The 26,358-nt window shown below is 48.0% G+C and overlaps 1 protein-coding gene across 1 annotated transcript in view; it reads right to left on the bottom strand.

The window, feature by feature from the left end:
• LOC121283943 (collagen alpha-6(IV) chain-like) overlaps positions 1 to 26,358 on the bottom strand; it is a 254,424-nt gene that overhangs the window by 11,464 nt on the left and 216,602 nt on the right. Inside the window, exons 29-42 of the mRNA XM_041198738.1 lie at positions 24,453 to 24,614; positions 21,196 to 21,366; positions 18,694 to 18,837; positions 17,522 to 17,647; positions 14,214 to 14,395; positions 12,843 to 12,906; positions 11,982 to 12,056; positions 11,787 to 11,894; positions 9,622 to 9,729; positions 4,789 to 4,860; positions 3,213 to 3,338; positions 2,910 to 3,026; positions 1,920 to 2,081; positions 431 to 529 (exon numbers count right to left, since the gene is read on the bottom strand). Coding sequence (XP_041054672.1) covers positions 431 to 529; positions 1,920 to 2,081; positions 2,910 to 3,026; positions 3,213 to 3,338; positions 4,789 to 4,860; positions 9,622 to 9,729; positions 11,787 to 11,894; positions 11,982 to 12,056; positions 12,843 to 12,906; positions 14,214 to 14,395; positions 17,522 to 17,647; positions 18,694 to 18,837; positions 21,196 to 21,366; positions 24,453 to 24,614 — 1,716 coding nt within the window. The remainder of the gene's footprint in view (positions 1 to 430; positions 530 to 1,919; positions 2,082 to 2,909; positions 3,027 to 3,212; positions 3,339 to 4,788; positions 4,861 to 9,621; positions 9,730 to 11,786; positions 11,895 to 11,981; positions 12,057 to 12,842; positions 12,907 to 14,213; positions 14,396 to 17,521; positions 17,648 to 18,693; positions 18,838 to 21,195; positions 21,367 to 24,452; positions 24,615 to 26,358) is intronic.

The raw sequence follows: 26,358 nt of genomic DNA, 5'->3' as shown, positions 1-26,358 counted from the left end.
TACCCGCTTGATTCTGTTTCGGAGAAACATTGCCCCAAAAGTGTGGACTGAGAGCAGTAACAGATGATTGACTGGCCCCACACTCCTGACAAGGGAGGGAGCATTAATCAGTGAAACCCTGAATCTTTCTGTCTCCCCTATGGCTATTGGTGCAAGTTAAAGGAAATAGGACCTGTTATGATTGGGTGAAAATGCATCCTGGGTTGGGTAATGGAATGAGAATTGAAAATTCTGTCACAGCTTAGACAGTCCTACAAAGTTACCCCAGGATTGGGCATCTCCCTCCCTCCCTCCCTCTCTCCCTGGATACGACTGATTTGATGTAAACATAAATCCAAAGTATTAGCGGAATCTCAGTACCAGCTGTACAGAGGAGTGTGAGTGAGGAAGTTACCCAGTGTAGATCAGAGAGAGAACATGCTTCACTTACCAGCTGGACCCACTGAACCTTTCGTTCCAGGAATACCCTGGTCTCCGGGTGATCCCTTTCTCCCAGGGTAACCCATCATACCCTGTTCACCTCTTTGACCTTCCAACATATAAATATATAAAACATCATCAGTTAAGATTACTTTGAGAATAATATAGAACCAAAATATGGGCCAAAGTCAGTGGGGAACGCATCCCCATTGATGATGGCATCCTGGCAGCCATTCAAACACTGGGAGCAGCATCAATTAGTTGGCAGCTCTGTAGTTGGAGTGCCGGCCCACTGGGACTACAAGCAATCCCACCAATCGGAGTGCCGGAGCCTGCAGGACTGCGCCCATCCATGGAGGGGGAGAGATGGTCATGATGGAAAGGTCTGATGGGAAGGAAGCACCCAGCGGGTGGGGCTGGAGAGGTGGGGGGGGGGAACAAATCTGAAAAGGGGGCCCGTGATGGAGGTGCTCAGTCTCACCTCTCTGAACCGTGGCCCAAGCAGAGTGACCCCCACCCACCCCAGCCCCGTCATGCCACTGACCTCAAAATCGTGGCCGGAAGGGAAGTGGCCCTTAATTGCCAATGGGGTCAGATCCGGGGCGAGGAGTTGGGGCAGGACACCCTAATCCTCACTCATTCCAAGTAAAATTGCAGGCAGGCAGGGGGTGGGTGGGTAGGCAGCAGGAGGGCCACTGGGGGGAACCTTACAGCTCTGAGCCAACTGCAAACCCCCTGGAGGGGGCATGAAAAATTCCGTTCAAGGTATCACAACATCAAACTTATCAAAAAAGCCAGAGGGTGAACTGATGAATCCGAGACTCCCATTGAGGAACACTGCACCCTACCTGAGATGGAGAATCAGCAATGGACATCCTTATCTCTGACCCAATGTTCCCCTCAAACCTGGTTCCTTTTCTGGAAGACTAAGGGGATGAAATAGGGTTTGGGTGGGACAAGGATAATTGTATTTTCCACTCATGATATCCAGGTTTATTGAATATGGCTGGGGCATTAACAGGTGCCCGATGGGATATGACCTGCCCAATCCAGAGAGACTCACAAACATTTCATTTCCCTGTGTTTTAATAAAGACTTTATTTAACAACTAGTTCTGTATAATTTCCCCACAAAACAGCATCAATTGCCTTTGAAACTTGTTAAGATTTCTGAGTGATTTCAGACCTGGGGAGGTGATGGTGTAGAGGTGCTTTTGCTGGATCAGTGATCCAGAGACCCAGGGTAATGCTCTGGGGATCTGGGTTCAAATCCCACCACGGCAGATGGTGGAATTTGAATTCAATAAAAATCTGGAATTAAAAGTCTCATGAAACCATTGTCAATTGTTGTAAAAACCCATCGGGTTCACTTATGCCCTTTAGGGAAGGAAATCTGCCCTCCTTACCTGCTCTGGGTTACATGTGACTCCAGACCCACAGCAATGTGGTTGACTGAATAAAATAAACCGTCCCATGAATGAATAAAAAATAAAGACTTGCCTTTATTTCCAGGAATGCCACTGATTCCTGAAAGACCTGGAGCTCCCTTATCACCTGGAATTCCCGGTGATCCTGAGAAACCGGCTGCACCGGCAGCTCCTGCCTCACCCTTACTTCCGGCTTGTCCCCACCTGCCAGGTGGACCTGGTTGGCCTGGGTAACCTGAAAGACAGTCCAGGATAATATTAAGCATCTTCAGTGCCTCAATCGTGCGCCCATCATTCACACCACAAACTTGTCTCTGAGCCAGCAGCTCCTGTGTTAGAGTCTTGAGCAGAAACATACAGCAGTCATAGTGCGGTCAGTAAACTCAACTGACTATGCATCACAATCCATGGTCAGTCTTCATGACGACAAGGCTCCCTGACCAATTGTGGTCACTCAGGGAGAATCCTGACCAATCGTGGTCACTCAGAGATGGTGCTGACCGATTGTGGTCACTCAGAGAGAGTCCTGACCAATAGCAGTCACTTAGAGAGAATCCTTACCAATCATGGTCACTCAGAGAGGGTACTAACCAATTGTGGTCACTCAGAGAGAGTCCTGACCAATCGTGGTCACTCAGAGAGGGTGCTGACCGATTGTGGTCACTCAGAGAGAGTCCTGACCAATAGCAGTCACTTAGAGAGAATCCTTACCAATCATGGTCACTTAGAGAGAATCCTTACCAATCATGGTCACTCAGAGAGGGTACTAACCAATTGTGGTCACTCAGAGAGAGTCCTGACCAATTGTCACTCAGAGAGAGTTCTGACCAATCATGGTCACTCAGAGAGGGTACTAATCAATTGTGGTCACTCAGAGAGAATCCTGGCCAATCATGGTCACTCAGAGAGGGTGCTGACCAATCATGGTCACTCAGAGAGAGTCCTGACCAATAGTAGCCAGAGAGAATCCTGACCAATCATGGCCACTCAGAGAGGGTACTGACCAATTGTGGTCACTCAGAGAGAGTCCTGACCAATTGTCATCATCTGAAGTATAACTTACCTAGAGGGCCATCATGTCCTCTCGGTCCTGGATCACCCACTTTTCCTGGTTTGTTTGATGGGATCAGAGGACCTGGCTCACCCGGAAATCCAACTGCGCCAATGGGACCTGGTTCACCTGAAGCCAATCATAAACCAATAGTGAATGTTTGCAGAGGTTTCAGTCAGTGTTAGTATCTGAATGCATCAAACAAACACTGGTTTTACACAGCATTGAAGACCGGTGATGGGAGGGGAGAGTTACTGGATCACTCAGCAGTGGAACACATAGTGGAGCAAGCATGCAGTTTTAACCAACACTCACCTATCTCGCCCCTGGGACCAGCTTCTCCCAGCAGCCCTGGCTCCCCGGATCTCGTGCTGGGTATTCCTCTCTCCCCTTTCTCACCCGGGTTACCAGGTAGACCTTGAGCTCCTCCCCCACTTAGACCTGTCCATAAAATAACAACATTGAACATTGCAATCATTGCTTAATGCTAATTGTCAACTTGCTTCAGCAGCAACTCTCCATCTAGAGGGGAATGACTTCAGCTCATAAACTCGGGTTAACAATTCAGTACTGTATCAAGGGAGTACAGCATTGTTGCAGGTACTGCTAAACCAAGTCCTTGTTTACCCGTTTAACTGAACAAAAATAATCCCATGGCACAAAACAATCATTGAATCATAGAAATCCATGTACACCACATCGACAGCATTACCCTCATCAACCCTCTCTGATACCTCATCAAAAAACTCAAGCTGGTTAGTTAAACACAATTTGCCTTTAACAAATCTGTGTTGGCTGTTGTGGAGTATCTAAAAGACAGTTGACACAGAGTTGACCTTAGGTAGATTCAGCAGTAGTTCTTTATTCAGTACAAGTGTGTGTACAAGGGAAATGCTCTTTCCGAATGCTCTAAAAGGCAGTTCGAAGTTACACAGTTTCTGTTGGTTTTATATATATACCATCTTTTGGGTAACTCATCATTAACTCACAGTGTTCTTATCTTGTGTGTCCAATCGTTACACCCTTAATTACAAATGAGTTTACGACATAAACACGGAATGACCTGAAGGTTAGCACAAACAATGTTCCAAAACACGTACTTTGCTTATCCAGCCTGATGTTTCGTTGCAGTGCCTAGCATTCTACATAGCTCGACCCTGAGGTCAAGCCATCAGCTTATTACAGTGTAACTCACGGACCATTTCATCCTGTGGATAACCACCAACAGCTGATTCCAGCCCCCATTCCCCTCCCACCAACCACTTCCAAGTGACCATGACCTCATCCCCTTGCTGGAAGTGACAGGCAGCCATTCCCAACCACATGTTTGAAGTTTTGGGCTTCACTGATGCCGGTATTTTGGAGTCAGATTTTGCAGCCAGTGTTTGCAGTGCTGGCATCAGAATCTTGGTCCCCGAGGTAGGTTTTAAGCAGCATCTTAAAGGAGGAAAGCAAGTTGGAGAGGTTTAGGGAGGGAATTCCAGAGCTGAAGGCGCAGGAGGCTGAAGGCAGGGCCTCAGATGGTGGGGTGATTAAAATCAGGGATGTAAAGAGGCCAGAATTAGAGGAATGCGGAGAGGTGTGGGGACCGGAGGAGATTACAGAGATAGGGAGGGAGGAGGCCACGGAGCGATCTGAAAACAAGATTGAGAATTTTCAGATTGAGGCGTTGTTTAACCAGGAGCTGGTGTGTCAGCGAGCACAGTGTGAATGGGACTTTGTGTGAGTCTAGACACAGTCAGCAGAGTTTCAGATGAGACCTGTTGGAATTGTCAAGTCTGGAAGTAACAAGGGCATGGATGATACACAAATTATTTATGTAGTTAGATTTTACAAACACACTCCCATTGGCTATACCCGTGGAGGAAGTAGAGAAAAATCCAGATTGTACCTGGGGCTCCTGGGAAACCTTTATTTCCTTTTAACCCGTCTAAACCAGGAAGACCATCCGGACCTCGCAGACCTGCAGCAGAATTCAAAATGATCAACGTGAAAATACAGAACCTGAAAGTTTCACTGATTTACACTGAAAATTCCCTGTGCTTTAAGAAGCCCCTCACTGGGGTAAATCAGTGCACTGATCAAGGAAATGTTTTCCCCTGAGTGACAATCTGATCAAAAACCTATCCCCAGATCCAAAAAGTCCTCCAGGGAGAACAACGACACAGAGGGCGGCTCCCAGTGTCACAGCCAACAGCTGGAGCAAACTACATAGATACCTCCCAAAATGAAAACTCCAAATCACTCAGCACAAATCAGGAAGTCATCACGTCTCATGTTTAGGAGAAACTTTAGATTTCTGGTTCCCAAAGATCTCCCCCACTGGGGGTTTTCCTCACCTCATGTCTGCCTCTGTTGTTGATTCATTGACAGAAACTGTGATTGGTCAATAGCTCCATAATCGGCGTATCATGGGATGGCCAGGATGATGGGAGGTCAAATCGATGGGCCCCGGTCTGGTCTAGTCTGGTCTGGCCCAGCCATTTCAATACTCCCCAAGCACAGACAATGATACATCCCAAACACAAAGCCCTGGGGAGCACTGTCCACAAAATACAGGGTGTCTGTGCATTAATAAACCAGGCCTCTCCCCGATACAGGAACAGGTAGAGACTTCAGCTTCCTCTCTTGTAACCTTTGTGGCTGGGACAACTATGAGACAGTGATTCACCATTGGCTATAAGAATTGCTGTTATATCCACCAATCAGAGAGCAGACACTGCCCATCCTCCAGATCTGAGAAGTTAATAAAAAGGCAGCAATGGTTTGAGAGACGGGATCGGTTGCTGGTGACTATGTGAACAGGTGTGTAAGTGTATGAGGGGGTGTGCAGCAGGTGTAAAGGAGCTGGCCCAGTTCGGCCTGGCCTGCAGGAGTTACAGGAAGCTCTGGGGGTTTATCCCCCGTTGACCCGATCCAAGGGGTCCAGGTCATCCTCAAGTGCCCAGTGTGTGCTGCAACAACAACTTGCATTTGTATAGCACCTTTAACATAATAAAACATCCCTAGGTGCTTCACAGCAGTGATTATCAAATAAAATATGACACTGAGCCCACATGAGGAGGTATAGGGATAGGTGAGCAATAAGTTGGTCAAAGAGGTAGGTTTTAAGGGGCGTCTGAAATTGAGGTAGAGAGATGGAGGGAATTCCAGAGCTTAGGGCCTGGGCAGCTGAAAGTACGGCCACCAGCAGTGGAGAGATTAAGGTCAAGGATGTTGAAGAGGCTCGGATTAGAGGAGCTCAGATATCCAACTGGTGGAAGTTACAGAGATAGGGATGGATGAGGCCATGGAGCAATTGGATCTTTACACTTGCAATGATACAGGGCCTCATTGGGCTGGTCTGGTGTCACTGAGCTACAGTGAATTCCTGAATTGCAGCAACTTCAAACTGGGTACAGGGGCTGCCCACGTGCCAAAGCTTTGAGGGTAAATTCACCAATTTGGGATTCTCAGTGTTCGAGTGGAACACTGATCAGAGGAAAAGTTTTGGAAAGCCACAATGGTGATTCTGTGACCTTGAGAAGCCGGTGAGAATCAGCGCACTGTCTAGTGTGAGAGACCAGACATTAAAGTGGACAGCGGCACACTGAGTGAACGGTCAACGTGGCGAATGCCTACAGGGAACATTCCGGCAAACTCTATTGGCCCAAGTCATTGCAGGTGAGTTGCGGATTGATTGGGTTTGATTTTAACTGGGCCTGACTAACCTAAACAGGCCGATACTGGTCTGAAAATGGATCCACTGACAAGGGGAACTCTGGCCACTGTCATCCTTAAAGGAACCTGCTGCGGGGCAGCTGAATTGGCCACCAGCTCTTTGAGTTTACAGATCCGGAGCCTGTGGTGTTCCCAGGATCCCGATCACAATTCTGAAGGATAAACGAGTGGAGCGTGAGCCATGCTCGTCACCCGGTCCAAAGTATTAAAAAGGGAAATGTTAAAATGATCTTTCTGGGGCCAAGGGGAGTGGGATTAGTGTTCGAACTTCACAAAAACAATCTGCCTGATGGGTACAATTCACCCGATTGATATCTGGGCTAAAAGGGTTAATTAATGAGGACTGAGTGCACAGACTAGGCTTGTACTCCCTTGAGTATTGGAGATTAAGGGGTGATCTAATTGAGGTGTTTAAGATTATTAAATAATTTGATTGGGGTGATAGAGAGAAACCATTACCTCTGGTTGGGGGGGGGGGTGGAATCTGGGACTCTCTCCCCCCCCCAAAAATAACTGTTGAGGCTGGAGGTCAATTGAAAATGTCAAAACTGAGATTGATAGATTTCTGCTGGGTAAATGCATTAACGGAGGTTGTGTGGTGCTCCTGTCTCTGAGACAGAAACTCCAGGTTCATATCCCACCCCAGGAAGTTGCATTCATAACACAGCTAAACAGGCTGAGTATCAGCAAATCCTTTCAACACTCACCAATGGCAGGTGGTAAGAGTACATGGGATGTGGGCGTCACTAGTTAGGTTAGCATTAATTAGCCTCATTCAGAGGGCATATAAGAGTCAACCAGGATCTGGAGTCACTGAGTAAGGCCAGCAGGGACATTAGTGAACCAGATGGGTTTTTATGGCAATGTCATCATTAGACTTTGAGTTCTAGATTTTTTATTGAATTCAGATTCCACCATCTGCTGGTGCATTACCCTGGGTTTTACAGATTACCAGTCCAGTGACAATACCACAGCGCCATCACCTCCCCCAGGGTGGCAAGAACGCTGGAGACTCTACCATCACTGTCCATAGCTCCACACTACAACATGCATGTGAAAGCAGGTGTTGCCACGGCAACACGAGCTCCCTGATGAAGTATAACACACCACTACAAGGGGATTAAGGGTTACAGAACCAAAGTGAGTAGATGGAGCTAAGTTACAGATCGGCCATGATCTAATGATGACAGAACAGACTCAAGGGGCTGAATGGCCTCCTGCTGTAACCTGTGGCATTAGAACAGAGGAGAGGTCAGCAGTTCTGGACTCGATGTTGATGTTACTGCATTACAGCCATGGCAAACCCGGTGACACTTGGTAATCTGATTAAACATTAACCAATCATACATGTTAAAGTATAACTGTTTCACCAGGTCCAAACAGTACCTTCTTAATCTGCCAATCTGGCAAGAAGCTTTAGAGAGACAGCCCCTGTACAGGAATCCTGTAGAGCCATTGAGTGGAAAAAGAGAAGCTGCTCCCCCTGGCAGGAGGGTCAGTAACCAGAGGGCACAGGTTTAAGAAAATTGGCAAAAAGGCCAGAGAGGAAGATGAGGAATTTTTTTTTCACACAGTGAGTTGTTGTGATCTGGAATGTGCTGCGTGACAGGACAGTGGAAGCAGATTCAATAATAACCTTCAAAAGGAAATCGGATAAATACTGGAAAAGGAGAAATCTGCAGGGCAGTGGGGAAAGGGCAGGGGGAGTGAGACTGATTGTTTAGCTCTTTCAAAATACTGGCACAGACACGATGGGCTGAATGGCCTCATTCTGTGCTGTCTGATTCTTTGATTATAATTGGAGGAGCCGTGAATCAAGTTTGCCAAGATTTGTACCCGATAATCCCTGTTGCTTCAAGCTGTGTGCTGGGAATGTGTCTCAGGTCTACCCAGGAGCCAATGTCTTGGCCAGGGTGCAAAGATAAACATGGTCATCGCTGTCCCTTCTCGTCTGTCTGGTTGGCTGTCTATGGAATCATCGCCAGGCAGCTCTGGAAAACCCTGCGTGATCTCACCCCTGGGATGACTAGCTCTAGGTGTCTTTGGAAAGGTGGGGGGGGGGCTGCTCTTTAAAGGAAGTGAAACCCAGCTTTGAATTTAACATCAGTGACCTTGTGAGTTAATGGTGAATACTGCTGTGAAACTCTTCCCTGTGTGGAGCCATGTTAGACAGGAGTGAGGGGCTGGCTGCACAATTCATTTGTGCTGCTTCTCCAGCCTTCAGACTCAGGAGAAGATCAAGGGTTTTGTTTTATTCATTTCTGGGACATGGAAAACTTTTTTTTTAAACTCATTCACAGGATGTGGGTGTCACTGGCAGGAGCGGCGTTTATTGCCCCTCCCTAATGCCATAACACAGGTGGCAATGGGGGTCACCTTCTTGAACGGCTGCAGTCCGCCTGGTGCAGGTACACCCACCGTGTCCTGCTCTTGCTCGGCCATTTCAGAGGGTGTTTAAGAGTCAACCACATTGCTGTGGGTCTGGAGTCACATGTAGACCAGACCAGGTAAGGGGGCAGGTTTCCTTCCCTGAAGGACATTAGCAAACCAGAATGGGCTCTTGTGACAATTTGACAGTTTCACGGTGACTGCGTCTGAGACTAGATTTATATTTCCAGATTTTTAAACTGAATTCAAATTCTAAAGCCGTCCTAGTGGGCTTTGAACACACATTCTCTGGGTTACTAGTCCAGTAACAGACACCGCTACAGTGCTGTGCCTGCGCTGAGTCTCCGATCACCTCTCCTGCGGAGCCAGTCTCCACATCAAGTTACTCTTCACCAGCGATTCGGACAATTATTAGGGTAAATTTTCAGACAGGGCTGTCCTGTTGTGAAGCTCCGTCTGATAGGAGTTCTGAACAAGAATCCTAACTGTGCTGTTCCCTTTAATTCACCAAACAAATCATTAAATCTGGACACCACCCCACATTTCTCTAGAATCTTCTGCATGCTCTATATCAGCTGCCTGTGGTTGCAGACATGCCTTGCTGTATCCCCTTTACCTTTAATCCCTTGATAGCCTGGAAATCCCATGTATCCCTTCGGACCAGAGTAACCATCAGGACCTCGTGATCCTCGATCTCCTAGAATTCCGGGATATCCGGTGGAGCCTGTAGTGCCGAGAAATTAAAAATCAGTCCCTTCAACGCAATGTATTCAGAGCCAATGGTGCAGGAGGGGAGAACAAAGAACAAAGAAAAGTACAGCACAGGAACAGGCCCTTTGGCCCTCCAAACCTGTGCCGATCATATTGCCCGTCAACTAAAACATTTTGCACTTCCGGGGTCCGTATCCCTTTATTCCCATCCTATTCATGTATTTGTCAAGCTGCGTCTTAAACACCACTATCGTACCTGCTTCCACCACCTCCTCTGGCAGCGAATTCCAAACACTCACTACCCTCTACGCAAAAAACTTGCCCTGCACATCTCCTCTAAAGTTTTCTCCTCTTACCTTAAATCTATGTCCCCTAGTAATTGACTCTTCTACCCTGGGAAAAAGCTTCTGACTATCTACTCTGTCCATGCCACTCATAATTTTGTAAACTTCTATCAAGTCGCCCCTCAATCTCCGTCGCTCTAGTGAGAACAATCCGAATTTCTCCAACCTCTCCTCATAGCTAATAACCTCCAGACCAGGCAGCATCCTGGTAAACCTCCTCTGCACCCTCTCTAACACCTCCATATCCTTTTGGTAATGTGCCGATCAGAATTGCACGCAATATTCCAAGTGTGGCCTAAGGTTCTGTACAGCTGCAGCATGACTTCCCAGCTTTTATACTCAATACCCCTGCCGATGAAGGCAAGCAAGCCATATGTCTTCCTGACTACCTTATCCACCTGCGTTGCCACTTTCAGTGACCTATGGACCTGTACACCCAGATCCCTCTGCCCGTCAATGCACTTAAGGGTTCTGCCATTTACTGTATAATTCCTACCTGTATTAGACCTTCCAAAATGCATTACCTCACATTTGTCCGGATTAAACTCGATCTGCCATTTCTCCGCCCAAGTCTCCAACCGATCTATATCCCATTGTATCCTTTGACAATCCTTTTCACTATCTGCAACTCCTCCAACCTTAGTGTCATCTGCAAACTTACTAATTAGCCCAGTTACATTTTCCTTCAAATTATTTATGTATACTACAAACAGCAAAGGTCCCAGCACTGATCCCTGCGGAACTCCACTAGTCACAGCTCTCCATTCAGAAAAGCACCTTTCTACTGCTACCCTCTGTCTTCTATGACCAAACCAATTCTGTATCCAGCCTGCCAGCTCACCTCTGATCCCGTGCGACTTTACCTTCTGTACCAGTCTGCCATGAGGGACCTTGTCAAAGGCCTTACTGAAATCCATGTAGATAACACCCACTGCCCTTCCATTGTCGATCATCTTTGTCACTTCCTCGAAAAACTCGATCAAGCTAGTGAGACACGACCTCCCCTTCACAAAACCATGCTGCCTCTCACTAATACGCCCATTTGCTTCCAAATGGTAGTAAATCCTGTCACGAAGAATCTTCTCCAATAATTTCCCTACTACTGACGTAAGGCTTACCGGCCTGTAATTCCCTGGATTATCCCTGCTACCCTTCTGAAACAATGGAACAACATTGGCCATTCTCCAGCCCTCTGGGACCTCACCTGTCTTTGACAGAAACACTAACGGAGTGCAGAAACAGTGGCCCCAACATAAATCAATGTCAGGCAAGGTTGCAGCTGAGAGTTGGTGAGTGTGGAAATGTGACAGAGAGGAAACCAGCAACAATCTCATATGGGACAGAATATTAAATAGCAGAGAGAAATCCCTCTGATCCCATCTCCATTAATAGCTTGCACCATCACACTGCCAATGCTGAATGACATTGGGAGGACTGACTTCACCCAGGAATGATAAACACTTGGGCTGAATGGAGATGCAAACCTGGAGCCATCATGGGAGACCAGGTGGAGGATTGTTCTGGATGGATGGATGAATTAAAATGAACTGAATGGCCTTTCTCAACCCAAGTATCTTATGTTCTTGTGAGCAGAGCTGACTGTGTGTTTATACACATAGTCAAGAAGGAATAACTAACACTAGTGTGAGTCAGTGGAATGATATAGTCTCTGGGCCACATGGGAACTAAAAGATCAACACATTGAGATACACAATGGGATACTTACCCTGTTTACCTGGGAGCCCCAGATCACCTGGAATTCCTTTCATCCCCGCAATACCTAATTCTCCTGGTTGTCCACGTCTACCAGGTAGCCCAGGAAGGCCTGGTGCTCCTGAAATGGAACACAAAGGGTTAATATAGGACCTTGACTAAACACAGACACTGCTTATTTCAAATTCAACAGTGACAGATCACTGACCTTTGAACCCCTGTTGACCAATTTCGCCCTTTTGACCCGGACGTCCTGGAATGTTTATCGTTTCCCCTGGCTCACCTTGTTTGGGGGGGTGGGTGCAATAATAACATGCAGTTATTAAAGAGCCAAACACTCAATACACATCACAGAACAGAGGTCAACAACACAATCTTGTTGTTAGCATGTGACTCACTTTCAATCTGCCCCTGAGTGAACAATCCACTTTTTTATTTGTTCCAGAAACAGAGGAACAGGAGAAGGCCACTCAGCCCTTCGAGTCTGTTTTAACATCCAAAACGCAATCATGGACAATCTGTATCTTAACTCCAGCTAATCTCCTTAGCTCTGTAACCTGTCACTACCTTTACTCAACAAAGAAATCCATCAACATCAGTTATGAAATTTTTAACTGACCTCTGGCCTTAACAGTTGTTTGGCAGAGAGATACCTGATGACAGCTCATTGACCCGAGATGGTAATTCACTTTCTCAACAGATGCTGCCAGACCTGTTGAGGATTTCCAACAATTTCTGTGTTTCCACACAGATCTCAGGTTTCCGCTCCCCTTTGTGTGAGGAAGTGCTTCCTGACATCACCCCTGAATGACCTGGCTCCAACTTTTAAGGTTCTGCCCCCTTGTTCTGGATTCCACGCCCCCCCACCCCACTCCAGAGGAAATAGTTTCTCTCCATCGACCCTATCAAATCCTTTAATCACCTTAAACACCTCAGTTAGATCACCCATTAATATCTCTTTCAACACTCGTAACCCAACCGAAAACCCAACACTGACTCAAGAATGTTGCCCGCTTTGCTCAGGGACAACCTGCTTCTAAACCTGTCCACGTTGTTTGCTTTCACTCACCTTTTGGCCCAGGCAAGCCTGGCAGTCCCAGACCTCCAGGAAGGCCCCGATTACCCAAGAAGCCCTGTAATAAAACAGCCACACTTTAAAAAGACAGACCTGCATTTCTATAGCGCCATTCACAACATTAAGGTGTGTCAACACATTCCACAGTCAATGAATTACTTTTAGAAACTGGGCCACCTGGAGAGGGAAAGCAGCAAGCCAATCTGCGCGCTGCAAGCTCCCATAAACAGCGATGTGAAAATGAGCAGCTAATCTGTTTTTGAGCGCCGTTGGTCGAGGAATAAATATTGACCTGAGATATGGGAAGACCACTCCTGCTCTTCTTTGCATGAAGCAGTGTAACCTCGCATTCATTTTTGTTGAGCGGCCTGTTCATGCCGATTCACCTGACAGGGCCTCATTTAACATTTCATCCAAGTGACAGTATTTCTGACAGTGCAGCACTCCCTTAGTACTGACCCTCTGACAGTGCAGCACTCCCTCAGTACTGACCCTCTGACAGTGCAGCACTCCCTCATTACTGACCCTCTGACAGTGCAGCACTCCCTCAGTACTGACCCTCTGACAGTGCAGCACTCCCTCAGTACTGACCCTCTGACAGTGCAGCACTCCCTCAGTACTGACCCTCTGACAGTGCAGCACTCCCTCATTACTGATCCTCCAACAGTGCAGCACTCCCTTAGTACTGACCCTCTGACAGTGCAGCAGTCCCTCAGTACTGACCCTCCGATAGTGCAGCATTCCCTCAGTACTGACCCTCTGACTGCGGCACTCCCTCAGTACTGACCCTCTGACAGTGCAGCACTCCCTCAGTACTGACCCTCCGATAGTGCAGCACTCCCTTAGTACTGACCCTCTGACAGTGTGGCACTCCCTCAGTACTGACACTCCGATAGTGCAGCACTCCCTCAGTACTGACCCTCTGACAATGCGCCACCCCTCAGTACTGACCCTCCGATAGTGCAGCACCCCTTCAGTACTGACCCTCTGACAGTGCAGCACTCTCTCAGTACTGACCCTCCAATAGTGCAGCACTCCCTCAGTACTGACCCTCTGACAGTGCAGCACTCCCTCAGTACTGACCCTCTGACAGTGCAGCACTCCCTCAGTACTGACCCTCTGACAGTGCAGCACTCCCTCAGTACTGACCCTCTGACAGTGCAGCATTCCCTCAGTACTGACCCTCTGACAGTGCAGCACTCCCTCAATACGGCACTGGGAGTGTCGGCCTGGATTATGGCCTTGGGAGTTAGTAGGGAGAATGTGACCCTCTCAGTCGATGTTGGCACCCTGGGTAAATTCAGCTTGATATTGGGGAACGTGAATCGGTCCCGACGAGAGACAAACAATTTCCTTCAAACCTACCTTCTCACCAGGCATCCCAGGGAACCCACTAATACCCGGAGGTCCGGGGTATCCTGGCATTCCTTTGCTTCCGGATTCACCAGGCACTCCTGGGAATCCTGGAATGCCTTTCTGTTGCCCTGGAATTCCGGGAAAACCAGGCCGTCCACCATCTCCTGGGTATCCTGGCATTCCCTTTGTCCCTGAAGAAGCAAACAGAGTTATCCACTCAGCCAGTCGAATTCTTTACCTCACAGAGAACAACAACAACAACCTGCGTTCCTCCAGCACCTTGAACTAGTGGAACATTCCAATGTGCTTCATGAGAGCGTAAATTATACAGAATTTGACATCCAGTTGCAAAAGGGCAAATTCCAGGGGAATGTGACCAATAGCCTGGCCAAAGAGCTAAGTTTCAAGGAGTACCTTAAAAAGGAGAGAGAGCTGGGAGCAAATTGCAGAGTTTAGGACCTAGGAGGCTAAAGACTAATTATAATGGGGATGCACAAGATAGCAGACCCAGAGCATCACGGATATCTCAGAGGGTGGTGGGACTACCAGTTCAGCGGGTCATGCCTGGTTTAGTTAGCGCCACCCGTATAAATGTTGCTGGAATATGGATATTGGCCCAAAAGGCCGACACAACTGAAGTAGAAACAGAGATAGGGAGGGGGCGAGGATGTGGGGGGTGGGGGGGGATTCGAAAACGAGGATGAGAATTTTAAACTTGAGGTGCTCCTGTTCGGGAAGCCGATCTAAGTGAACAGGCCCGTCGTTAAAAGGGTCACGTTTTAATGGGTTGCAGGTGGGAGGTTGGTCAGGAGAGATTTCTCATTGTTTCATTGCGAGGTGACATGTGTGTCCGAGGCCCATCCTGCAATGTGCCCTGTTCGTTTGGAGTTAAACGTTTCTCTAATTGGAAAGAGATTCCTGGAGATGGGGCAGCCGGACTGAACCCTTCAATCAGTAACGAGGGGCTGAGTTTTACAAGGGACCTCAGGACCCTGATGTTGGGGTAAAAAGTGGTCCCGGGCTCACAATTCCCGGCACTGGGAACCTACTTGGCAATTGTCCCACAGGCAGTCTCCTGATTATCTGCCTGTGAGGCAGCCGAACAGTTAAGGACACTGACCGAGCGCTCTGTGCTATCGGCCCGATCATAGAGCTCGAGACTCTGAAGCTGCAGCAGCACCAACACGAGGGGGCGGGGGGGGGGGGGCATCCGGAGAGAGGGGGCAGGGAGGGGGGGCATCCGGAGAGATGGGGGGGCAGGGAGGGGGGGCATCCGGAGAGATAGGGGGGCAGGGAGGGGGGGGCATCCGGAGAGGAGGGCACAGGGAGAGGGGCTCAGGGAGAAGGGTGGCACTAGGAGAGTGGGAGGGGCAGCTGGAGAGGGGGAAAAGGGAGAAGGAGGGCACTGGAGAGGGGGTACTGGGAGAGGGGGGAATTCAGGAGACATCAGGCCCACAGTCGGTAAAACCCTGAACAAGGAGTTTGTTTCTTAATTGGCAGCATTGTGAGGATGGACATGTCGATTGACCAATAGCAGGAGAGTGTGAAGCTGGGTGGTTGGAGGCAAATGTTCCTGTGATGACAGCTCCAGTATTGCTCAGATTGAATACAGTGGATAGTTCCCCAGAGGCCGGTGTTAATGATCATTTTTCCAATCTATGTGGAAAGGGAATTAAGTATCCTGGGCACTATACCTAAACTTACAGGCAAAGCAGAAATAGGATGTGTGATTAACCATGTAAAGGAGAGTAAGCGGATTGGGTAGATTGATGTCAGGTTAAGTTTGACCCAGAGAAATGTGAGGTGAGATTTTGAAAGAATGAGAATCCCAGTGTTACAATCTCCATAGAGACCGATAACTTTAAAAAAAATCAAACTTCCAGTTGATAGCTAAAAGAATGACATAACAAGATTTCACATTTTAAGATTTTTACTGTAACAAACAGACAAAAAGCACCTTGACTAAACAGTATGCAACCTTTGTAGGCAACTTATACTTTAAACAGAACTTTCCCCTTTTACTTTTAACACAAATGACAAACCTACTTCACAGATATACTTTACACCATCCCTTAATTATTCATTTGATTTTCCTAGACCCAGGCCAACATGATTCTTAGCTCCTGAGGGTTTACTCCCAATCCTTTCCTTTCCCAGCTTGGTTACTTTTAACCCCCAAACTGTCTTACATGGTGAGGGATTTTCCCTGGAGGTTATCTCTCGCTCACAATTAAGCTAGTCGAATCTTCCAGCCTTATTTCAAATTCTCCCAGATTTGGTCTATTCAATCCAAGCACCACCCACTTGCATTCCTGCAGTGTGAACCACAAAGTCTTTCAGCCCCTGGGTGCTCACTTTCTCCCGGATCCTGGCAGACTAACTTGTCTCTGAGTTTTCATTGATACCTTAGAAACCCTTCTCCTCTCAGGCCTGGTGTCTAGGTAAAAATGCTAGTAATCACTCTTTAGGCGCCAACTCTCTTTTCTCTTAGAAGTAAATGGACAGACAGCCTGACATTCCCAACACCTTTCTGGGACTTACAGTCTAACCGCTGTAAACACAATTGTCTCCAAGTGCGAACACCTTATATCTTCTTTCTGGCAAACAGCCCGGACCACCCTTTAGTCTTTCACAGGCCTGGCTGATGTGACTGTTGTCAGGCAGACTTCAGAACAGATCATATGACCCCCATCACCTGATTCTAAATTAAAGACAGTCCCAAGGCACAATGATCATGCAAAACATTCTTGGCGTTTTCCAGCCCCTAACACCTGCGGGATCTTCCAGTCCTGCCAATGTAAATGGAGATTTCAAATCCCGGTCCTTGTATTTGCAACACCGGCCAATTCAGATACAAGTAGCACTGTGACTCTGAGTGTATAAGCAGTCAAAAAAACAGGTCCACATCAAAGACTGATACAGGCCATTCGGCCCATCCTGCTTTAGCCGACTCTTTGAAAAACCAACCAATTAGTCCCACTCCCCCTGCTCTTAGCCTGTAGCCCTGCAAATTTTCTCCTTTTCGAATATTTATCCAAATTCCTTTTGAGAGTTGCTATTGAATCTGCTTCCACTGCCCTTTCAGGCAGCACCTTCCAGATCACAACTCACTATCTAAAAAAAAATTCCCATTTCCACTCGAGAAGCTGGAGGGGTTTCAGTTAAACAACAATGCAGGTCGGTTGAAGTGTTCTGAACAATGTGGGGAACATCTAGGATTATCCCAAATGTCAGAAGCAATAACCCCTGCACATAAAACCACTGAATCAATTTTTGGTTCAATTTTTTCCAGTTTTCATATTCCAATCATACTGTACCTCTCGGGCCGACAAAACCAGGTTCCCCATGGTTACCATCGTCTCCCTTATCCCCCTTCACTCTCACCATCATGCTGGGTTCAATTGGCGGTGCTGGTCCTGGAGGTCCGGTCTCTCCACGGTCACCTGTGGTTATCAATAAAACATAGTCACTCTGCAGCAATCTGTCATCGGCTCGGGTGAGGAATGTCAATGCTTTGCATGTGTCTACTGTACAGAGCAGAAGATTGGGCCAATTTTGTTTCTTTAGTGTATGACATGATGTGACTCGCACCAATGCTATTCATCTGTGCCAGCTGTGGAAGGGGTTGCTGCTCCCACACCAGCCTCTCAACCCACAACAGACAATGTTCAATACAGAAGTGGCATACACCTTGAGCACAGTCCATCGTCTCGAGACAGGCAGATGCCAACTACATGACCAATTACACCCATGTATAACATATTCCAAATCCAAATCTCTGTAACCCCTCTCCACCTCCTCCCCCCCCCAAACCCTTTGGCCCTTCTTCCAAATCCAGTGCTCCCTCTGCCCTCGATCCATGCCTGGCCTAAAGAACACAACTCGTTTTGATTTAGTCATGGGGAATGATTGAGGAGATCAGTTTGGCATCGATGTTGTGAGTTGTACACCTGCCTCTTCCCTTTGCACATGGACAATGAGGTGAATATTCAGTGGCTGCACTCCCGGAGTGGAGACTCGAGAGTCTAGGAGGGAGGGTCAGAGACCTGGACATCCAATGAATGGAAAACGGGAAGTGGCAGGAATCTGTTAGAGTTCCAGAGTCTGAGAGAGTCCTACACAGGATGGCTGAACATGAATTATGTCAGTGAGTCTCAAACAAAAAAGACTCAAGAACCCAAGAAATTTAATTACACAGAAGCTAAACAATAGTTTTCAATACAGGACTTTGCAACATTGTGTTTTGAAGCAGAATTCTTGTCAGTTTAAAATCTTAGCTGAATAATGGCACCTCTGACAGTGCAGCACTCCCAGCACGAGACACCAATCTACATTCACTGCTACTACATATAATAGACAAGGTAAAATCAGGGTTCAGTTTCTTTAATGGGTTTTAATTGGGGTGAAATTATTCACTTGACATAAAGTTACCCAGACATCTCATAGGCACAAACTTGGAGTAAACATACTGCTATAGATCAACACTTACCTTTGGTACCTTTGGCGCCATAGTAACCCCTGACCCCGGTAATTCCTGGAATTCCCGACTCGCCCTTCTCGCCTGTGATACCAAGTCGACCTTTAAGCCCCTTGGCACCGGGAAATCCTGCCATTCCTGGTGACCCTTTCAAACCTAAAGGAGTAGATCCAAGCGCTCACATCAGTTAAAGAAATCAGAACTAAAACTAGATGACACCAAACCAGCTTCATCCACACTGCAAGCATGTTATTAATAAAAGACAGACATAGAGCTAAACTATAATGCAGATTGAGGATTCGGCCCTGTAGTGTTATATCCCAGTGTGTGTCACAGAATGGGGGGATAGTGTTATTACCCAGTGTGTATCACAGAATGGGGGGGATAGTGTTATACCCCAGTGTGTGTTACAGAATGGGGGTATAGTGTTATTACCCAGTGTCTATCACAGAATGGGGGGGATAGTGTTATATCCCAGTGTGTATCACAGAATGGGGGGGATAGTGTTATACCCAGTGTGTGTCACAGAATGGGGGATATAGTGTTATACCCCAGCTTCTGTCACAGAATGGGGGGGATAGAGTTATACCCCAGTGTGTATCACAGAATGGGGGGATAGTGTTTATACCCCAGTGTGTGTTACAGAATGGGGGGGATAGTGTTATACCCCAGTGTGTGTTACAGAATGGGGGGTACAGTGTTATTACCCAGTGTCTATCACAGAATGGGGGGATAGTGTTATACCCCAGTGTGTGTCACAGAATGGGGGGGATAGTGTTTATACCCCAGTGTGTGTCACAGAATGGGGGGGATAGTGTTTATACCCCAGTGTGTGTCACTGAATGGGGGGGATAGTGTTTATACCCCAGTGTGTGTCACTGAATGGGGGGGATAGTGTTTATACCCCAGTGTGTGTCACTGAATGGGGGGGATAGTGTTTATACCCCAGTGTGTGTTACTGAATGGGGGGGATAGTGTTACACCCCAGAGAGTATCACAGAATGGGGGATATAGTGTTATACCCCAGCTTCTGTCACAGAATGGGGGGATAGTGTTATACCCCAGCTTCTGTCACAGAATGGGGGGGATAGAGTTATACCCCAGTGTGTATCACAGAATGGGGGGATAGTGTTATACCCCAGTGTGTATCACAGAATGGGGGTATAGTGTTATTACCCAGTGTGTATCACAGAATGGGGGGATAGTGTTATACCCCAGTGTGTATCACAGAATGGGGGGATAGTGTTATACCCCAGTGTGTGTCACAGAATGGGGGGGATAGTGTTTATACCCCAGTGTGTGTCACAGAATGGGGGTACAGTGTTTATACCCCAGTGTGTGTCACAGAATGGGGGGGATAGTGTTATACCCCAGTGTGTGTCACAGAATGGGGGGGATAGTGTTTATACCCCAGTGTGTGTCACAGAATGGGGGTACAGTGTTTATACCCCAGTGTGTGTCACAGAATGGGGGGATAGTGTTTATACCCCAGTGTGTGTCACAGAATGGGGGGGATAGTGTTTATACCCCAGTGTGTGTTACTGAATGGGGGGGATAGTGTTACACCCCAGAGAGTATCACAGAATGGGGGATATAGTGTTATACCCCAGAGTGTGTCACAGAATGGGGGGGATAGTGTTATACCCCAGCTTCTGTCACAGAATGGGGGGGATAGTGTTGTACCCCAGCTTCTGTCACAGAATGGGGGGGATAGTGTTATACCCCAGCTTCTGTCACAGAATGGGGGGGATAGTGTTACACCCCAGAGAGTATCACAGAATGGGGGATATAGTGTTATACCCCAGCTTCTGTCACAGAATGGGGGGGATAGTGTTATACCCCAGCTTCTGTCACAGAATGGGGGGGATAGTGTTATACCCCAGCTTCTGTCACAGAATGGGGGGGATAGTGTTATACCCCAGCTTCTGTCATTGAATGGGGGGGATAGTGTTATACCCCAGTGTGTGTCACAAAATGACCCTGTAGTGTTACAGCCCAATCCCCATCTGGGTGGGGTATCAATAGATGGTCTATATTAGAAACAGTTAATTCGTCATTTACACTCTGATCCGGCACACGCTCCATCACACGAGGGATAACTTGGGAACGTTCATATTTAATAATTAGTTTTCAGTTTAATTATGTATGATGATCAAATAATGGAAGCATATTAATTAATCAGCCTAATATCATATTCCGTTAATTGTAATCACTGTAAGATGCTATCATCCCATAACTGCCCCTATATCTGTCGTTGAACCTTTACTTGACATGTGAAAAATTCCACTTCTGGCAGGGTTGTGCAAACCTACGCTTGTACAGTGAAATGTCTCTAAAGGACAAGTTAATATTAAGTGAGTGATGACTTATAGAGTTTGAATTTAAATCTCTCAATAACTTACAATAAGTCTGGGATTTACACTCTTCAATGTAGGGAATTGTGTTTTATAAGAATGGTGATATCTGAATGAAGTCATTCAAACTTGCTTCAGCCTCTCCTCACCATCATCTTACCTTTCAGTCCATCAAGGCCTGGCAACCCATCCAGTCCAAAAGTACCAGGAGATCCAGGGAATCCTGGATCCCCGTACCAACCCTGGATACCAGGAAACCCTGGCAAACCTTTCATTCCAGCCGGGCCTGGGGATCCTTGGTCTCCCCGATCCCCCTTAAAACCAAGAGAACCTGAAACCAAACAAACCATCATCAGTGAGAGGAGCGAGAGGAGGAGGGAGAGAGAGGGAGGGAGAAGGGAGGAGGGGGAAGGGACGATGAGGGAAAGGGCAGGAGCAGGGAGAGGGAGAGGGGAGGAAGAGAACATACAGGAGGGAGAGGGGAGTTAGGAAGGACAGGAGAGTAGGAGGGAGTGGGAGAGAGGAAGGAGAGGAAAAGGAGTGGAGGAGGGAGAAGAGAGGAGGTGGGTGAAGATGAGGAGGGAGAAAAGATGGAGATAGTGGATGATGAGGAGGAGTTGGACCTGCCCAGTGCATTGTTAACACTTCTACGATTAGGCAGTTGGGCCTCTGGAATGTTGCTTGAGGGACTCAGGCCAATGGACAATGAAGAGGGCGGCTGACCTTCAGAATCATTCTTCCCCTTCTCATTGGCATCATCTACCTGCAGTCTGACACTTCAAAATAACTCAATTCCCACAACATAATGCTTATTTTATGGTACTAATAATCTAGAAGCTTGGATTAATGATCTGGAGAGAATGAGTTCAAACCCCAACACAATAGCTGGAGAATTTTAATTCAGTTCATTAAACAAATGAGAAAATACAATCAGTCATGGTCAGCATGAAATGACCGGATTGTCAAAACAAATCTGCTTCACCAATGCCCTTCACCAGCACCTCCTCAAGGGCAATTGGGGATGGGCAATAAATGCAGCCCTAGCCAGTGATGCCCACATCCTGTGAGTGACTGAAGGAAAGCAGGGGAACACCAGCATGCTGTAATGTCAGTCATGGTGGGCTTGGTGGGGGGGGGCGTTGGTTGGAATTGGGGGCAATGAATCATCAGCAGATTGTTCCAGCTGTGTTTTCGGTCTGTTTGTAAAGATCTCGGAGTTTGACTCCAGAGAGGTGACAGATGTGGGGCGGGCTGGTGAATGCCAAGCTCCAACAGGCCTGATGTTCACTGTCTCAAAGTGCAGCCGATTGCTGGATGCTTCAACAACAGAAACTCCCTTCAGTCTGACAACCTGATCAACAATCCTAACATCCCTAAAAGTGCAGGACCAGGATAGAAGGTAAAAGCAAAGACTCCCACTATGTGAATGCAAACTCTGGCCATCTCAAAGTGCCTCATACAATGAAGTGATTTTGAAATGTAGTCACCGTTGTAATGTAGGAAACAGGGCAGCCAATTTACACGCAGCAAGACCCCAGCATGAACAAATAAACTGCTCTGGTGAACTCCCCTGCCCTACTTTAGCATAATGCTCGTGCACCTTTAACATTGACCAGACAAGGCTGCACTTTAATGTCTCATCTGAAAGACAACACATTTGACAATGCAGCATTCCCTCAGTACTGACCCTCCAACAGTGCAGCACACCCTCAGTACTGACCATCCGACAATGCGGCACTCCCTCAGTACTGACCCTCTGACAGTGCAGCACTCCCTCAGTACTGACCCTCGGGCAGTGCATCACTCCCTCAGTACTGACCCTCTGACAGTGCAGCACTCTCTCAGTACTGACCCTCCGACAATGCGGCACTCCCTCAGTACTGACCTTCTGACAATGCGGCACTCCCTCAGTACTGACCCTCTGACAGTGCGGCACTCCCTCAGTACTGACCCTCTGACAGTACAACATTCCCTCAGTACTGACCCTCGGGCAGTGCATCACTCCCTCAGTACTGACCCTCCGACAGTGCGGCACTCCCTCAGTACTGACCCTCCAACAGTGCAGCACACCCTCAGTACTGACCCTCCGACAATGCGGCACTCCCTCAGTACTGACCCTCTGACAGTGCAGCACTCCCTCAGTACTGACCCTCTGACAGTGCGGCGCTCCCTCAGTACTGACCCTCCAACAGTGCAGCACACCCTCAGTACTGACCCTCCGACAATGCGGCACTCCCTCAGTACTGACCCTCTGACAGTGCAGCGCACCCTCAGTACTGACCCTCTGACAGTGCAGCACTCCCTCAGTACTGACCCTCTGACAGTGCAGCACTCCCTCAGTACAGACCCTCCGACAGTGCAGCACTCCCTCAGTACTGACCCTCTGACAGTGCAGCACTCCCTCAGTACTGACCGTCCGACAGTGCAGCACTCCCTCAGTACTGACCCTCTGACAGTGCAGCACTCCCTCAGTACTGACCCTCCAACAGTGCGGCACTCCCTCAGTACTGACCCTCCAACAGTGCGGCACTCCCTCAGTACTGACCCTCTGACAGTGCAGCACTCCCTCAGTACTGACCCTCTGACAGTGCAGCACTCCCTCAGTACTGACCCTCTGACAGTGCAGCACTCCCTCAGTACTGACCCTCTGACAGTGCAGCATTCCCTCAATACTGACCCTCTGACAGTGCAGCACTCCCTCAGTACTGACACTCCGACAGTGCAGCACTCCCTCAGTACTGACCATCCAACAGCGCATAACTCCCTCAGTACTGAACCTCTGACAGTGCTGTACTACCTCCGTACTGACCCTCTGACAGTGCAGCACTCCCTCAGTACTGACCTTCTGACAATGCGGCGCTCCCTCAGTACTGACCCTCTGACAGTGCAGCATTCCCTCAATACTGACCCTCTGACAGTGCAGCACTCCCTCAGTACTGACCCTTTGACAGTACAGCACTCCCTCCGTACTGACCCTCTGACAGTGCAGCACTCCCTCAGTACTGACTCTCTGACAGTGCGGCTCTCCCTCAGTACTGACCCTCTGACAGTGCAGCATTCCCTCAGTACTGACCCCCTGACAGTGCAGCACTCCCTCAGTACTGACCCTCTGACAGTGCAGCACTCCCTCAGTACTGACCCCCTGACAGTGCAGCACTCCCTCAGTACTGACCCTCTGACAGTGCAGCTCTCCCTCAGTATTGTACTGGGACTGTCAGACTGAATTTTGCACTCAAGTCTCCGGAGTGGGACTTGAACCCACGACCTTCTGACTGCAAGGCACGCTGAAATCTGGGCGACACCACGTTATGGTTGTTGTGTTTTTGGATTAATGTTCTCTTTCTACTCAGCTCTCCCGGGATTTGTCCTCTCTACCTCTCAGCTACAGGCAGGTGTTGGTGAAAGCACCGCACTTACCTCCAGGGCCTGGTAAACCACGGAGTCCTGTTAACCCCGACAAGCCAGGCTGTCCCACAGCCCCAGGTGGTCCCCGTGATCCAGGGAATCCTGCTATGCCCGGGAGTCCGGGCTCTCCTTGTTCACCTTTGGGACCAGCCATTCCCAATATTCCATCCACACCTGAGAAGAGAGAAGAGCATGAGGTTGTTCTGTGAATTGTGAATGCATCCTTTAAACAGCAGAGCTGGTTGGTCATGATGATGACTTTGTGTGCCTGAGCCTCGCTTGTACAGTTCGTTAGGTGCTAAAGAGATAGGGGCTACAATCCACCTACAACTTCACTTGATCATAACGGGGTACAGTGTGAAACCAGGGTAGTGTGAAACCAGGGTAGTGTGAAACCAGGGTAGTGTGAAACCAGGGTAGTGTGAAACCAGGGTAGTGTGAAACCAGGGTAGTGTGAAAACGAGTACAGTGTGAAACCAGGGTAGTGTGAAACCAGGGTAGTGTGAAACCAGGGTAGTGTGAAACCAGGGTAGTGTGAAAACGGGATAGTGTGAAAACGGGATAGTGTGAAAACAGAGTACAGTGTGAAACCAGGGTAGTGTGAAACCAGGGTAGTGTGAAACCAGGGTAGTGTGAAACCAGGGTAATGTGAAAACGGGATAGTGTGAAACCAGGGTAGTGTGAAACCAGGGTAGTGTGAAACCAGGGTAGTGTGAAAACGGGATAGTGTGAAACCAGGGTAGTGTGAAACCAGGGTAGTGTGAAAACGGGATAGTGTGAAACCAGGGTAGTGTGAAACCAGGGTAGTGTGAAAACGAGTACAGTGTGAAACCAGGGTAGTGTGAAACCAGGGTAGTGTGAAACCAGGGTAGTGTGAAACCAGGGTAGTGTGAAACCAGGGTAGTGTGAAAACGAGTACAGTGTGAAACCAGGGTAGTGTGAAACCAGGGTAGTGTGAAAACGGGATAGTGTGAAAACAGAGTACAGTGTGAAACCAGGGTAGTGTGAAACCAGGGTAGTGTGAAAACGGGATAGTGTGAAACCAGGGTAGTGTGAAACCAGGGTAGTGTGAAACCAGGGTAGTGTGAAACCAGGGTAGTGTGAAAACGAGTACAGTGTGAAACCAGGGTAGTGTGAAACCAGGGTAGTGTGAAAACGAGTACAGTGTGAAACCAGGGTAGTGTGAAACCAGGGTAGTGTGAAACCAGGGTAGTGTGAAACCAGGGTAGTGTGAAACCAGGGTAGTGTGAAAACGAGTACAGTGTGAAACCAGGGTAGTGTGAAACCAGGGTAGTGTGAAACCAGGGTAGTGTGAAACCAGGGTAGTGTGAAAACGAGTACAGTGTGAAACCAGGGTAGTGTGAAACCAGGGTAGTGTGAAACCAGGGTAGTGTGAAACCAGGGTAGTGTGAAACCAGGGTAGTGTGAAACCAGGGTAGTGTGAAAACGAGTACAGTGTGAAACCAGGGTAGTGTGAAACCAGGGTAGTGTGAAACCAGGGTAGTGTGAAACCAGGGTAGTGTGAAACCAGGGTAGTGTGAAAACGAGTACAGTGTGAAACCAGGGTAGTGTGAAACCAGGGTAGTGTGAAACCAGGGTAGTGTGAAAACGAGTACAGTGTGAAACCAGGGTAGTGTGAAACCAGGGTAGTGTGAAAACGGGATAGTGTGAAAACAGAGTACAGTGTGAAACCAGGGTAGTGTGAAACCAGGGTAGTGTGAAAACGAGTACAGTGTGAAACCAGGGTAGTGTGAAACCAGGGTAGTGTGAAACCAGGGTAGTGTGAAACCAGGGTAGTGTGAAAACGGGATAGTGTGAAAACAGAGTACAGTGTGAAACCAGGGTAGTGTGAAAACGGGGTACAATGTGAAAATAGGGTAGTGTGAAAATGAGGTACAGTGTGAAACCAGGGTAGTGT

Source organism: Carcharodon carcharias, chromosome 11 (genome assembly GCF_017639515.1).
Source record: "Carcharodon carcharias isolate sCarCar2 chromosome 11, sCarCar2.pri, whole genome shotgun sequence".
Lineage (NCBI taxonomy): Eukaryota > Metazoa > Chordata > Chondrichthyes > Lamniformes > Lamnidae > Carcharodon > Carcharodon carcharias.
This window is presented reverse-complemented; position numbering and strand designations above follow the sequence as displayed.